Raw genomic sequence first — 12819 nt, 5'->3', positions numbered from 1 at the left:
TTTTTTTTTTTTTTCCCCTTCCTCTCCTTTCCCTGCTCTCCCTTTTCCTTTCACCCGGGTTCCCTCCGCCGTGATTTCCCCCCTCCCCCCTCCTTCCTTTCCCCATCTGAAATCAAGATGGAGGCTCGCGGTGGCCGCCGGCGCCCGTGATCGCGGAGCTCCCGCCGGCCCCCGCGGGCCACCCCCCATCCCCCGCCGCCCTCGCGACTGCGTGTCCGGCGCCGCGGCGCGCGTGGCTGCCCGCGCTCCAGCCGGCGCCGCCGAGGCCGTGGCTCCGCGCTCCCGCCCCGCGGCCGGCTCGCGGCTCCCGGGCGGAGTCCTCGTCTATGTGGACGCGCTCCTCGGGCCGAGCCGCCGCCGCCGCCCGCCGCCGCCGCCGCCGCCCCGGGGCTCTGCGTCCACGCGCCGGGCGCGGACAGCAGGGCGCTCGGCGCCGCCAGGCCCGGCGCGGAGCGGGCGGCGCGCGGCGCTAGGGGCGCGGGGCCCGAGCCGGGCGCGGCCGCGGGCGCCGCCGCAGCCATGAGCGGCAGCAGCAGCAGCAGCGGCGGCGGCGGTGCTGCCGCCGCCCCCGCCGCGTCCTCCGGCCCCGCCGCTGCGGCCAGCGCGGCGAGCTCGGGCTGCGGGGGCGGCGCCGGCGAGGGGGCCGAGGAGGCGGCCAAGGACCTGGCCGACATCGCGGCCTTCTTCCGATCCGGTGAGTGCACCCGCGCCGCTGCCCGCGCGCTCCGCCACCGGCCCCCGCCGCGGAGGCGCGGTCCGCGGTCCCTGCCGCGCCCGGTGCTTGCTCGCCCGCCCGTCGGGCCCGGAGCGCGCCCGCCCAGGCCGCTGCCCTGCACCCCAATACCCGCGGGTCCCGTTGCCCGCGCCGCCCCGAGCGCCGCGGATCGGCCCGGGCGCCGCCGGCTCGTCCTTCCCTTCGTCCCCGCCCCTGGTTTCCCGGGTGAAATCTCCCCGTCGCCCGCCCCGGCGGCTACCGCTCCACCGGTTGGGGCGCCGGCTCTTTGTCTCCTTCGCGGGAGGGCCGAGGAGGCGGCGGCGGCAGGGACGGCGAGGGCGGAGGCCCCCCTGTCCCCCGGAGGCCGAGCGGACGGGGGCGGCGGGGCCGGGCCCCGGGAAAGCGGTCTCTCATCTGGGCTGGTCTTCCTAGCCGATTTGTCCGTGGTCCCTCCTCAGCTCCATAAGCAGCCAGGTTTCTTCTCTCGCCTGTCACCTCCCTGGCCTCGGTCTACACTTCTGTGAAACGGGGCTGCCGGGGCACTGGCCGCCCGGGGAGGGGAGGAGGTCGGTGATGGCTGAAATGGAGCGAGGCCGGCCGGGCGATGGGTGAGCCATTGTCTCCGGGGGTAGCCCGGGAGGGACACCCTGGGGACGTGGTGGCCCCGGGGGTGGAGGCGCGGGACCGGCACGCGCTGGGCCCTGCCCGGGAGGTAGTGCCGGGGTGGCCGTGTGTTTCTTGGTCAAAGAGGAGGGGGTTGGTCACGGGAGAGCCAAGCTTTGCGACCCGCCCGGGGGGAACTGGCGCGGGAGGCGTGACAAGGCGTCCTGGGGACCCCGGCGGCAGCGCCTCGTCCCGCCCGCGCCCCTGCGTCCCCGCGCCCAGTCCGGTTTGTTCGCGCGTCCGGGCGACCTCGCGGCCCCGCAGCGCGGTGCCCGGCGGACCAGGCGCGGGGCAGGGAGAATGCAGACTGGGCGCTGGAGAGCCGAGGAGGGCGGGCCAGGCCGGGGCGGGCGGGAGGGCGCGGGGCGCGCGCGGGGTGCTGGTGGCGGCTCCCGGGAGGACGTCGGGGGAGCGGACTGCGACGGGGCGCGCGCCAGAGGCCCGAGGCTCACGTTTCTTCGTGGCCCGTTTCAAAATCCGGTCGCCAGATCCGGTGAGATCAGTTGGGTAATCTGGGTCGCAGGGAGCAATTTGCAGCGGGTGCGCGATAGTCGGAGGCAGAAGTTAGCCTTGCCGGGGAGAGCCCTGGTTTAGTAGTACTGTCTTCCCTCGTTTTCTTGATCCTTGCCAGGCGGGGTTCGTTTTGAGTCGTTTTAACAGATTGGTTGTGGCTGGGAGTGACACTCGCTGACTCTGTGCTGTCAGCTTGGGGTTAATACACTCCCTAGTGCTCTCTCTCCTTGTGAGGTCCCCACAGAAAGCAGAGGTTTAGGAAAACACAAACTCCTTCAAATGAAAGCCTTTTTTTGTGTGCAACTCGCCCGATAGAGCAGCCCCATCTTACCACTTAATAGCAGACCTGGGACGTCTTCCCTTCATGCCCCGAAGCTAAGTCTAGCCTGTCTTCTCTCTCTCTCTCTCTCCACCACCTGTCACAGAATAATAGATTCTGTGCAGAATCCAGCGCCTTTCAAAGGCGTGTGTGCCCTGGAGAGGGAATTTTTGGTGCTTATGAGGCCAGACTTTCTTACATCTTTATTATTCACAGTGGAGAAATCACTTCTGCTCAGAAGAGCCTCAGAAGACATCAAGTTGGACTGGATGCTCACAGAATACTTTCTCTCAGTTACTGTGGCTCTCCCCAGGGTTTACCTGTCGGTGGCCAGGGGCCTCGTCCTGTGTTTGCTCCTGTTCATGTTCGCTTTGGGGTAGAACCAGTCCGTGCTGCTCACGAGTTTGTTCTTTTCTTCCTCACTCCAAAATTGATTGGACATACTGCCCCTTTCCTTGTTTGACTTGGAATCAGGAACCAGAGCAGATTGTAAGTAGGCAGCCATTGTGCATCCCATCCCAGGGTTAGCCTAGAAGGTCTTTTGAATGTGCTTTTCCCTCCTTAGGGCAACCCTGAATTCCTGACCTAGATCTTGGCTCCAGCATCTGGGGCAGCGATCGCTAGCAGAGGGGGAAGAGAGGAGAGGGACCCTTCAGTTGGATTGATGGGTAGGGGTGGGAAGGGGCAAATGGTTAGACAGATGAAGCAGGGGGACCCTGGGTGGGGACCTCACCTGGTGGAATGGCAGAGGCGGGGGTTTGGAGGGGGATGGCCCTGCTGGGCAGTTTTGATTGAATGTGGATGATTGAACAGAGAGAGGTCAAGTCCGTTAGTAAAATCAGACATTCTTTCCTAAGATGTAGAAACCCAGAAAATAGGTTTTTACTGACTGGGGGGGACAGATCAGAGTGTGATCGGTTTTCCATGGTGGTGTCAGCCTGGTGCTTAAGATTGCCAGTCTGCCTTAGACAAGGCACTTCTACTGGTTGCTTTTCATTTCTTGGCCCTGGAACTGTTGGTTTGGCGACCTTATTTTCATGCCTCCTTTTTGTTCCTTGTCCATACTGCAAGGATTTACTTTTATCCTTGTGGTTGCTGAGTGAAAACTGGTAACTATGATTGGATGAAAGAAGGAGAATTTAGCTTATTAGAGCTTTTACATAATTAGAGCAGTTCAGGAATAGAATGAAGGCCATGATTACTGGATGCACTCAAGCAGGGCACTGCCACCTGCCTGGTTTGGGAGCTGGGACCTGGGGGCAGGACCCCTACACTTGGAGAGGGTCTGGGGGGTGGCTCCAGGGCTTTTAACCTCCTTGGACTCTGTTGTTCCCTCTGAGCTCCTAGCTCCTAGTGGTCATTCTTTAGTTTTCTTGTCAAAAGGCATCACAAACATGAGCTAGTCCATTTAGAACAATTTTTTTTAAAGTTTACAGAAGAGGAATCAGACTTCTAGGGAGGTTGAGTGACTTGTTCAGAAGAGAACTCTGGTAGAGTTGGGGTCAGGGCCGGGAAGCACTTCCATCACTGGTACTCTTTCCCCAGTTGCCTGTCATGGCCAGGACTTCGCTTACCAGGATTTGTTCTCAATCCCGCTGGGACCAATCACTTTTATTGCCAATCTATTTTGGGGCCCTGTTCTTGTGACAATAAATCATTCTTTCAGAGCTCTCTATTTAACCTTGCAAGAGTGTGTGTGTGTCTGGAGGGGGTACTTACATAAATGCCTTATTTTTAACCTGCCTGGTATGTCTCAGGTTGGTATTATATGAATATGCAGAGCATAAGGGTTTGTGGTTATTCTGAAAGGTGGTCAGCTCACTGGGCTAGGTTCCTTACTAAGTCTTACTTCTGGACCTGTTGCTGCAGCCCTTCCCTTTACAATGGAATGTGTGAAGACACTTGAGTCAGTTACTTACTGAGAGAGCAGGGTGCATGTCCTTCTATGTTGATATAATGATTTCCTCATGGAATATTGAGGGAACTTGTCTTCAGATTTCTGCTTCTAACACCACTTAAGTCGCTGGCCTCTGAGCTTGCCCTGCTGCTTCTGTGTATATTTAGAAGCCTGGCAACTTTGGTCTTTGTGAGCACCAATAATAATTATTGTATTAAGAAGTCAGTCCTTGTTACCCTCAATATTTTGAAAAGGAAAGCAGAAGAAAATGTAACTTGATAGTGAATGTTAGTTTCCCCCTTTTCAGTGGCACAGTGAGGTTCTGTTTTAGACGAGAGCAGAGAGGGAGCTGGAAGTATCCTAGAAGTGATTTTTAGGAAATCAGAGGACAGTTAAAAAAAAAAAAAACACTGAAGGAAACTTTCCATTAAGACCTTGTAAACTGACTTATTGACATAGACAATTGTATTTTTTCCTTTGCAGTTTAACCATCCACGATTCAAATGATTTAGATGAAGCCATTTAAACCGTTTAAATGATTAACCAAAATTTAAATGAAGCCAGTGGTTCTGTTCAAGGCGTGGCATGTGGTTTAAATCTGTTCAAGTGTGTATTAAAAATATGTGATTAGCATGGCCTTTTCTGGCCTTTTAAATCTTGTGATAAATGTGGGATCCGTTTCTAAGTGAAAGATGTGTTTGGAGGGGTCATAATCTAAATCAGCCGTATCTGATATTTAAGTTTATTTTCTTGACTCTTCCACTGAGGAAATAAAATTTTATCTCATATCCTTGGCGGCATTCCAGAGAAAAGTCCAATTCTTAATCAATAGCCACACTTTGACTGCCTAGTCAAGTCACTTAGGTTGATAGGGATGAATTGTGTTGTACTATAAAAAGCCGCCTTAACAACCCCCTTCATTCCTCCTCGGTTCTCTAATGAATTGGTTTTTTATTTCCTTAAGTGCATTGTCTCGACGGATTTTTAGTGGTGCCGCTGGCAGAACAGAAGCCCCCCCCCGGTGCACGGGGAAGAATGGCTGTGGGTGAGAACCCCGCCGTGTTCCCGGGAAAGGGGGCGGCGCCTCCGCCGCGGCTCCGTTCTTCGTCTCGCGAGCATTTGGCCTAAGCGCCTGGGCGAACGCCCCGGGGCGGTTGTGTCTGTTCTGAGGACCGAGATGCAGGCTTTTGTATCTTTTCCCCTTATCCTCAGCCCCGCGCAGGCCGCTGGGGGGGGCGGGGCGGGGGACAGGGTTGGCCCAGGGGCGCAGACAGGTTACGAGGGGTTAGATGGAGCCGGGACGGAGTTCTCTCTCGTTCCACTCCAGATTGCGCCGCTGAGCCGTCCAGTCAGCCCTGGACGAGGGGACGAGCCCGCGCGGAAATCTTGAGCGGGTGTATTATTATTGTTATTACTGTTGTTCGCCTGGGGCCATTCAAGGTATTCCTGTCGCTGTATCTCTGCACTGAGGGCAAAGGAGCAAAAATGGAGAAAGGGTTTGCGGGTCGGGACAAGGCCCCCCCCCCCCCCCCCCCTTCCCCTTCCCTGCTCCCCGCCGCCCCAGGGCCCCCGTATCCACCGCGGAGGCCCTGCCTCCCCGACTGTCTGTCTTCTGTTTGCTGTCACAGTACCCGGCCCTAGCCCCGGGGTCTCCCAGCGAGGAGACCCCCTGGCTGGAGTTTCCAAGCGGGTGACATTCTTGTTGATGGGGGTTCCCGCTCTCCTGTTTACTGGTTGGCCAGTGTCTCAGTCTTATCTTCACTTTCTCACTTGCTAATGGAAGCCTCGGTTTGCTTGGTTACCTTTATTTCCTCCTTTTTGGTTCTCTCTTCCCATAAGGAAGTCCCTGTAAACCCAAGTTCTGCAGCCCCTGCCCTCTGGTAAAGGTTATATGTCTGGGTCGAGTTTGACAGGAGGGTGTGTGGGCTTCCCAGGCTTAAGGCCTAGGGGCTTGATCCGGAGACAGGGTGCGACCTCCTGGAGTATTTGGTCTAATGCCAGATGTGCTCTGGCAACATGAAACTGCACTTAGGTCATAAACGCATTTGCATTGCGGGCTTCCCTGGCGGCTCAGGCAGTAAAGAATCTGCCTGCAACGCGGGAGACCCAGTTTTGATCCCTGGGTCGGAACGATCATCTGGAGAAGGAAATGGCAGCCCATGCCAATACTCTTGCCCGGAGAATCCCACGGACAGGAACCCGGCAGGCTACAGCCCATGGGGTCGCAAAGAGTCAGGCATGACTGAGCGACTAAGCACAGCACACACACACTTGCATTAATAGGCTACTGACTTCTTTGATCAGCCACACGTCTGCTCTTCGCTGGGAGGACTGTGAAGCAGTCTATAGAGCAGATCTTGAGTTTGGAAGGATCATGCTGTTTGGGCTCTGTCATAAGTTAGTACAGTTTAGCAGTTGCCCTGACAGACGAAGCTGTAATGAAAACTTTCTTGCTCTAGGGTACTTTGGGTTAGTGGTGTCCACATGAGTCCGTCAGGCTTATTTTCTTACAGCCCATAGCCCTGTGTGGACAGTGATGAATTGCACTCAGTTTCTCTTTAGGAGGGGTTTCTGTAAGGTCCTGCCCACTGCATGGCCTTCTCTTTTCCTTCCAAGTACTTGGTATATTGCTCTGTCCCTGTCCCACTGCTGGGAAGAGTTAAGGCCCTTCCTTCACTGTTTGCTGCTCTTGCTGGCATTTACAAGAGTAGATGTGAACAGATGAACTGTGGTACATCCATTCAGCTGATGCTGCGTGAAGGAAGGCTGCCTCCAAAGGCTGCATAGGAGTCCACTTGTATGACTTTCTCAAAGAAATAGAACTGGAGGGACAGAGAAGCGATCGGTTGGTTACCAGGAGTTAGAGCAGGGAAAAGGGTGACTCCAGAGGGGCAGTGTGGGGGGTGTTTTTAAGGATGATGAAAGTGTTTTGCATCCTGGCTGTGGTGGTGATTCTGCATATTAAAATTCATAGACCTGAACACAGGAAAAGGAACCCATTTGTATTGTATGTTAATTTAAAACATAACATTAAACAAAGACTAGCTACAAACTGAGGAGAAGGCAATGGCACCCCACACCAGTACTCTTGCCTGGAAAATCCCATGGATGGAGGAGCCTGGTGGGCTGCAGTCCATGGGGTCGCTAAGAGTCGGGCACGACTGAGCGACTTCACTTTCACTTTTCACTTTCATGCATTGGAGAAGGAAATGGCAACCCACTCGTGTTCTTGCCTGGAGAATCCCAGGGACGGGGGAGCCTGGTGGACTGCCGTCTATGGGGTCGCACAGAGTCGGACACGACTGAAGCGACGTAGCAGCAGCAGCAGCTACAGACTGGGCAAAAACATTTTTTATAATTCAGATGAGGAATTATATGTGAAGGATTGTAAAAGGGTTTCCTCAAATCAATAAGAAAGGCAGTCCAAAAGGGAAATAGACAGTGCAACTACAGAACGGCCACACACGTTCAAGGAAATGCAAATACAAACCGTGAGACACCAACAGAAGCCAAGTCTAACAGAAGTTATTTCTCAAGTTTAATTTCCTAAACTTGAATAAAACTGAGTAATTTTGGAAAGACTTTCCCGTTTATTTTAAAGATAGTAATAGTACAAGCTGGGTTAGAAAAGGTGGAGGGACCAGAGATCAAATTGCCAACATTCATTGAATCGTAGAAAAAGCAAGAAAATTCCAGAAAAAACTCTACTTCTGCTTCATTGACTATGCCAAAGCCTTTGACTCTGTGGGTCACAACAAACTGTGGAAAATTCTTAAAGAGATGGAAATACTAGACCACCTTACCTGTCTGGTGAGAAACCCGTATTCAGGTCAAGAAGCAACAGTTAGAAAGGGACAGAGAACAACTAACTGGTTCCAAATTGGGAAAGGAGTATGTCAAGGCTGTATATTGTCACCCTGCTTACTTAACTTCTATGTAGAGTACATTATGTGAAATGCCAGGCTGGATGAATCACAAGCTGGAATCAAGATTGCCAGGAGAAATATCAACAACCTCAGATACGCAGATGATACCACCCTAATGGCAGAAGGTGAAGAGGAGCTAAAGAGCCATTTGATGAAATCGAAAGAGGAGAATGAAAAAGCTGGCTTAAAACTCAACATTCAGAAAACTAGATCATGGCATCTGGTCCCATCACTTTGTGGTAAATATTAATAGAAGGGGAAAAAGTGGAAGCAGTGACAGATTTTATTTTCTTGGGCTCCAAAATCACTGTGGATGGTGACTTTAGCCATAAAATGAAAAGACACTTGCTGCTTGTGAAGGACAGCTATGACAGACCTAGACACCGTATTCAAAAGCAGAGACATCACTTTGCTAACAAAGGTCCATCTAGTGAAAGCTGTGGTTTTTCCAGTAGTCATGTATGGATGTGGGAGTTGGACTATAAAGAAGCTGAGCTCTGAAGAATTGATGCTTTCGAATTGTGGTTCTGGAGAAGACTCTTGAGAGTCCCTTGAACCTGCAAGATCAAACCAGTCAGTCTTAAAGGCAGTCTACCCTGAACATTCATTGGAAGGATTGATGCTGAAGCTGAAGCTCCAATACCTTGACCTCCTGATGCAAAAAGCCGACTCATTGGAAAAGACCCTGATGCTGGGAAAGATTGAAGGCAGGAGGAGAAGGGGGCGACAGAGGATGAGATGGTTGGATAGCTTCACCAACTCAATGAGTGTGAATTTGAGCAAACTCCTGGAGACAGTGGAGGACAGAGAAGCCTGGTGTGCAGGCTTGGTTGCAAAGAGCTGGACAGGATTGAGCAACCGAACGATGGACCTAAGGTGGGACCAGACTTTCTGTAATGTCTAGGGTTAATCTGGGGAAAGGTTGAAGATAGTTATGGGGAAATAGAGATTCTTTTCTTAGATTCTGTAAGAAGCATAACTTGAGAATCCATTTGACAAGTCTGCTGACTTAAAAAAAACTATCTTTAGATGCGAACAGTCACCATTTTTCCTGCTTTAAATTTTCCCACTCTGCTGAGTTTTGCTGCTGTCCAGAAGGAAAAAGAGTAGCACAGGCAGAGTGGTCCGCTGTGCCTTGACATTCCTGGTGTTAAAAAGGGAATTTCTAGGAGGGGGCGTTGTTACTGTATAAATAACTGTGTGAGATCATTCACCCTCAGTTCATGGACTTTCCTACATGTAATTAACTCTGAAGCTGTGTATTTCACAGTGTTGATGGTTAAGGAGTGAATTTATAAAGTGTTAGTCTCCCCACTTAAAGACTCATAACCATAAAATGAAGTTGTTCTTGAACTTGAGAAAAACACAATTCAAATTTAAAAGTATTATCCTGGAATATTTTTAGATAGGTTTTGTTGGTGTCTCTTCAAGTGTGGTCGCCTGTGTGTATCTTGGAAAAGTCATAAAAATCCCCACTTTGGAATTCTGTGAATGGGAGGTGTCAGTGCAAGAAGAAATGAATATATCAGAGACTGATATTTGAAATCTGTTTTTTTGTTTTTAATTTTTTGGTCACATGGCCTGTGGGAGTGTAATTGCCCGATCAGAGATCCAACCCCTAGTCCCTGCATTGGAAGTGCGGAGTCTTAACCACTGGACTGCCGGGGAAGTCCTTGAAATCTATTTTAAAACAACCCTTGTTTCTTAGTATATGTGAAGTGGAATGTATAAATAACATGTGTTTTAGGGCAAGATGTTTTAATTTGAGTTTGAAAATTAGGCTTATGAAAAGTCTGAGAGGTTGGTCCGAACAGTATATACAGTTTTTCCATTGTTGATTGCTTTTACTTCACTTCCTCTTCTCATTCTGATTCACATCTTTAAGGATTCCTCTTTCCTTCGTTACTGTTGCTGTTGAACATCGGGCCTGCAAACCGGAGTAGGGCCCTCCTGGGCCATGTGGATTCTGCAAGTTTTATGTTTTCTTACTTGCTTTTACTCTTAAGTTAATGCTTGTTCTTGATATCAGATGCACTAGGATCTGCAGGAATAACAAAGTGCATGTTATTTATTTATTTTTATTAGTTTAGCTTTTAAGTGATAAGGACCAAAAAGTACCATTCCTCTGTTTATTCTGAGGGTGCACACAAATACATTGGGAAGCAGTGCTTTTATTAGACTGTTGCTTTAAGTATTTCTGCTGATCTAGAATCAGTCCTAGAATGAAATCTCCAAAGTCTAAATTTTCTAATACTTTACCATCCTAATAACAAATAGATTCCTGGTGTCTGATACTAAACAGATGTTTCTTGCTTGTAGATAGCTATTCAAAAAAAAAAAAAAAAAAATTGTGATTATGAGAAATCCCTTCCAGCCCTCACTGTCCTTTTCAGTACCACAGTGATGGTAGTTGGCACCCAAGGACCCTTACCAGCTCCAAAAAGCCAGATTGCACCGAGGCAGAGTGTATTTCACATGTTTATTCCAGAGTTACTTCACCTCCATCTAAACGCTGTTGCTTTTGCTCTAATATATCTTGGGTCCGGAAACTTTGAGGACCGTCGCTAATTGGATGGTTTCCAGGCCATCCGTTTCCTTCACGTGACAGTTCTGTTCACGTGTCTCCCTCTGGGAGAGCAGCTCCTCGCGGGAGTAGTGAGTTTCAGCATTCTGTGAGCTGGCCATGTACCTGTTTGTTTCCGGATATTTGACTGCAGCCTGCGAGATGCAGAATCTGCCGTGTTCTTTGCTGGGCATCTCTCATCTCCATGGCATCGTTTATAGGTCCTGTCTCAGCCCTGCTGATTGCTGAACACACAGAAGGGGACAGCCTGCAGGTGAGATGGGACCTGTCCCTCCCTGAACCACATTACTGGAGACCTCTGACTGTAAACCCTATGCAGGATTAAGGTGGGATGATGGTAAATTGTCCGTGACAGCTTGTACTGTGGATTTGGGGCTGTTTGTGGGGAAAATGGGATGGCGGACAGTCGTGGAATTGCGCGCTTGCTATAACCTAAGTAAGTATTCAGCAGCAGCTGCCAGAGCGATATGGGAGGCCAGGACCCCCAGTCCTTGGGGGTCAGCTAATATCTTTGGAGTTAGGCTCCACAGAGGGTCAAGTAAGTGCATGCAGAAGCAGTAACCTGCTTGTAATGTCAGAGGGTAATATTTAAAATGCCATGTTTGTTCCCTTCCCCCCAAAACATTATGAACGCCAACCTTGTCCTTCAAGAAAACCTGGTGAAGCTCTCTCTTAACTATTATCTCTGTTGCTGCTACCACCTGAGGGCCTGTGGGTCTAGGTGCGAGCAGGTGTTTTATATACGTTTTCTCATGTAAAATCAGATCCCCCCACCCCCTCCAGCAGGTGGAGGCTATTTCTGTGTTCGGATGAGGATCTCAGCCTCTGGGGAGGTTGAATGACTGCCCCAGTTTGCACCGCTTATGAGGGCTTGGGCTGGAATTTAAACCCACAGCTGCCAGACCACAAAGCCCCCACATTGCCTTTTCTTCTCCAATGGAGGGAAAGAGGAGAAACGACCCTCCCTCCATACAGCATCCCACAAGGCCTGGTGTTGTAATTGTCAGATTTTAAAACTGAATGTGTACATCCTCCTGTGTTGAAGATGGAAGCTGTAATTTACAAGTCTCACACTGAACAAAAGTGGAATGACAGATTCTGGGATAGAGCAAGCACTTTTTCACTGTAGTCTGAGCCCCGTGATTTAGCTTCTGTACCTTTCCTCTTCTCACCTGATGAAAGCTGATGTTCCTTTTTACATAAATAACCCCAGTAACCCCAGCTGTCCCGCTGAGATGGTTTTGAGTTTTGCTGCCTCTAGTCTGTCTCTGTCTAGGGAGGACTCGTGTGGCTGGGCTGGTCCCCACTTCCCTGGCTGTGGCCACTTGGTCTGAAGGGGGAGGAAGTCTCAGTGGCCCTCAGGGTTGGCGGAGGGAAGTTTGGGAAGGGCAGGGAGAGGCTGGCTGGGGAGGGAAGTTTTCCAGCCATTGGCTGTGTGTATCACATTATAAAGAATTCCCGGGCTTCCTTTCTAACTGAGGAAGGTTGCATGGGCGGGGGCGTGGGGAGGGGCCAGAGACGCTAAGCTGCTTTTTTAGGGGACAGTTTTATGAGGTGGGTGTGGTCCTTCCCTGGCTTCTTTCTCAAGCTGTTTTGCAGCTTCTCTTGTCTTTTTTGTTATTCATGGAAATGTACGCATAGATGATGAATGTTGTGGTCATGGGGAACAGAGACTTACTTCCTGCCATCCTCCTTTCGTGAGATAACTTCTGGGCGTGTGTTCTAGGTTTTCCTTTCTGTGGGGTGCATTTGCATCAGGTACACCTCACCTGTCTCCCTCACAGTATATCACCGGAAGGTGTACTATCCTCTTAAAATCTAATTTTCCTTTCTTCCTGGTTTATTCAAGGAGTTTCAGATTTTTTTAGTTTTTGTTTAATTGTTGCTTTAAAAAAAATTCTACAATTAAAGTCATATTGGCCTACTGTTGAATGGGAGAGTATGTGCTTTTGACATGCTATTTTAGTTGATCTTGATTTTAAACCAGCACAGGAGGTACAAGGCTCAAATTCGTATCAACTTAGTCAAGTTGAGATTTCACTTGTATGCATCATTTCTGGCTGTTGAGTTGGTTCTTGTCTTCATGGTTGATTGCATTTAAAGTTTGTTGCGGTTTTTTCTGCAGGAGGAGATGGCAGATGAGTTTATTTTGAGAAACCAGTTTTCATGTTCAGAGAAGAACTCAAAATCCCCAGTTGTTAC

The 12819-nt window shown here is 50.6% G+C and overlaps 1 protein-coding gene across 4 annotated transcripts in view; it reads left to right on the top strand.

Annotated features, from left to right (window-relative positions):
• Positions 1 to 376: 376 nt before the first annotated feature.
• TRIO (trio Rho guanine nucleotide exchange factor) overlaps positions 377 to 12819 on the top strand; it is a 361479-nt gene continuing 349036 nt past the window's right edge. For 3 of the 4 annotated variants that reach the window (XM_070774837.1, XM_070774840.1, XM_070774839.1), the window contains exon 1: positions 377 to 694. In XM_070774837.1, the coding sequence (XP_070630938.1) occupies positions 520 to 694 (175 nt within the window). In that variant the 5' untranslated portion in view covers positions 377 to 519. Of the gene's footprint in view, positions 695 to 5667; positions 10871 to 12819 lie in introns of those variants that run through there. The other variant, XM_070774838.1, reaches the window with a different exon arrangement.

This window comes from Bos indicus, chromosome 20 (genome assembly GCF_029378745.1).
Source record: "Bos indicus isolate NIAB-ARS_2022 breed Sahiwal x Tharparkar chromosome 20, NIAB-ARS_B.indTharparkar_mat_pri_1.0, whole genome shotgun sequence".
Taxonomy (NCBI): domain Eukaryota; kingdom Metazoa; phylum Chordata; class Mammalia; order Artiodactyla; family Bovidae; genus Bos; species Bos indicus.
The sequence above is the reverse complement of the archived record's forward strand: the minus strand, read 5'-3'. Positions and strand labels throughout refer to the sequence as shown.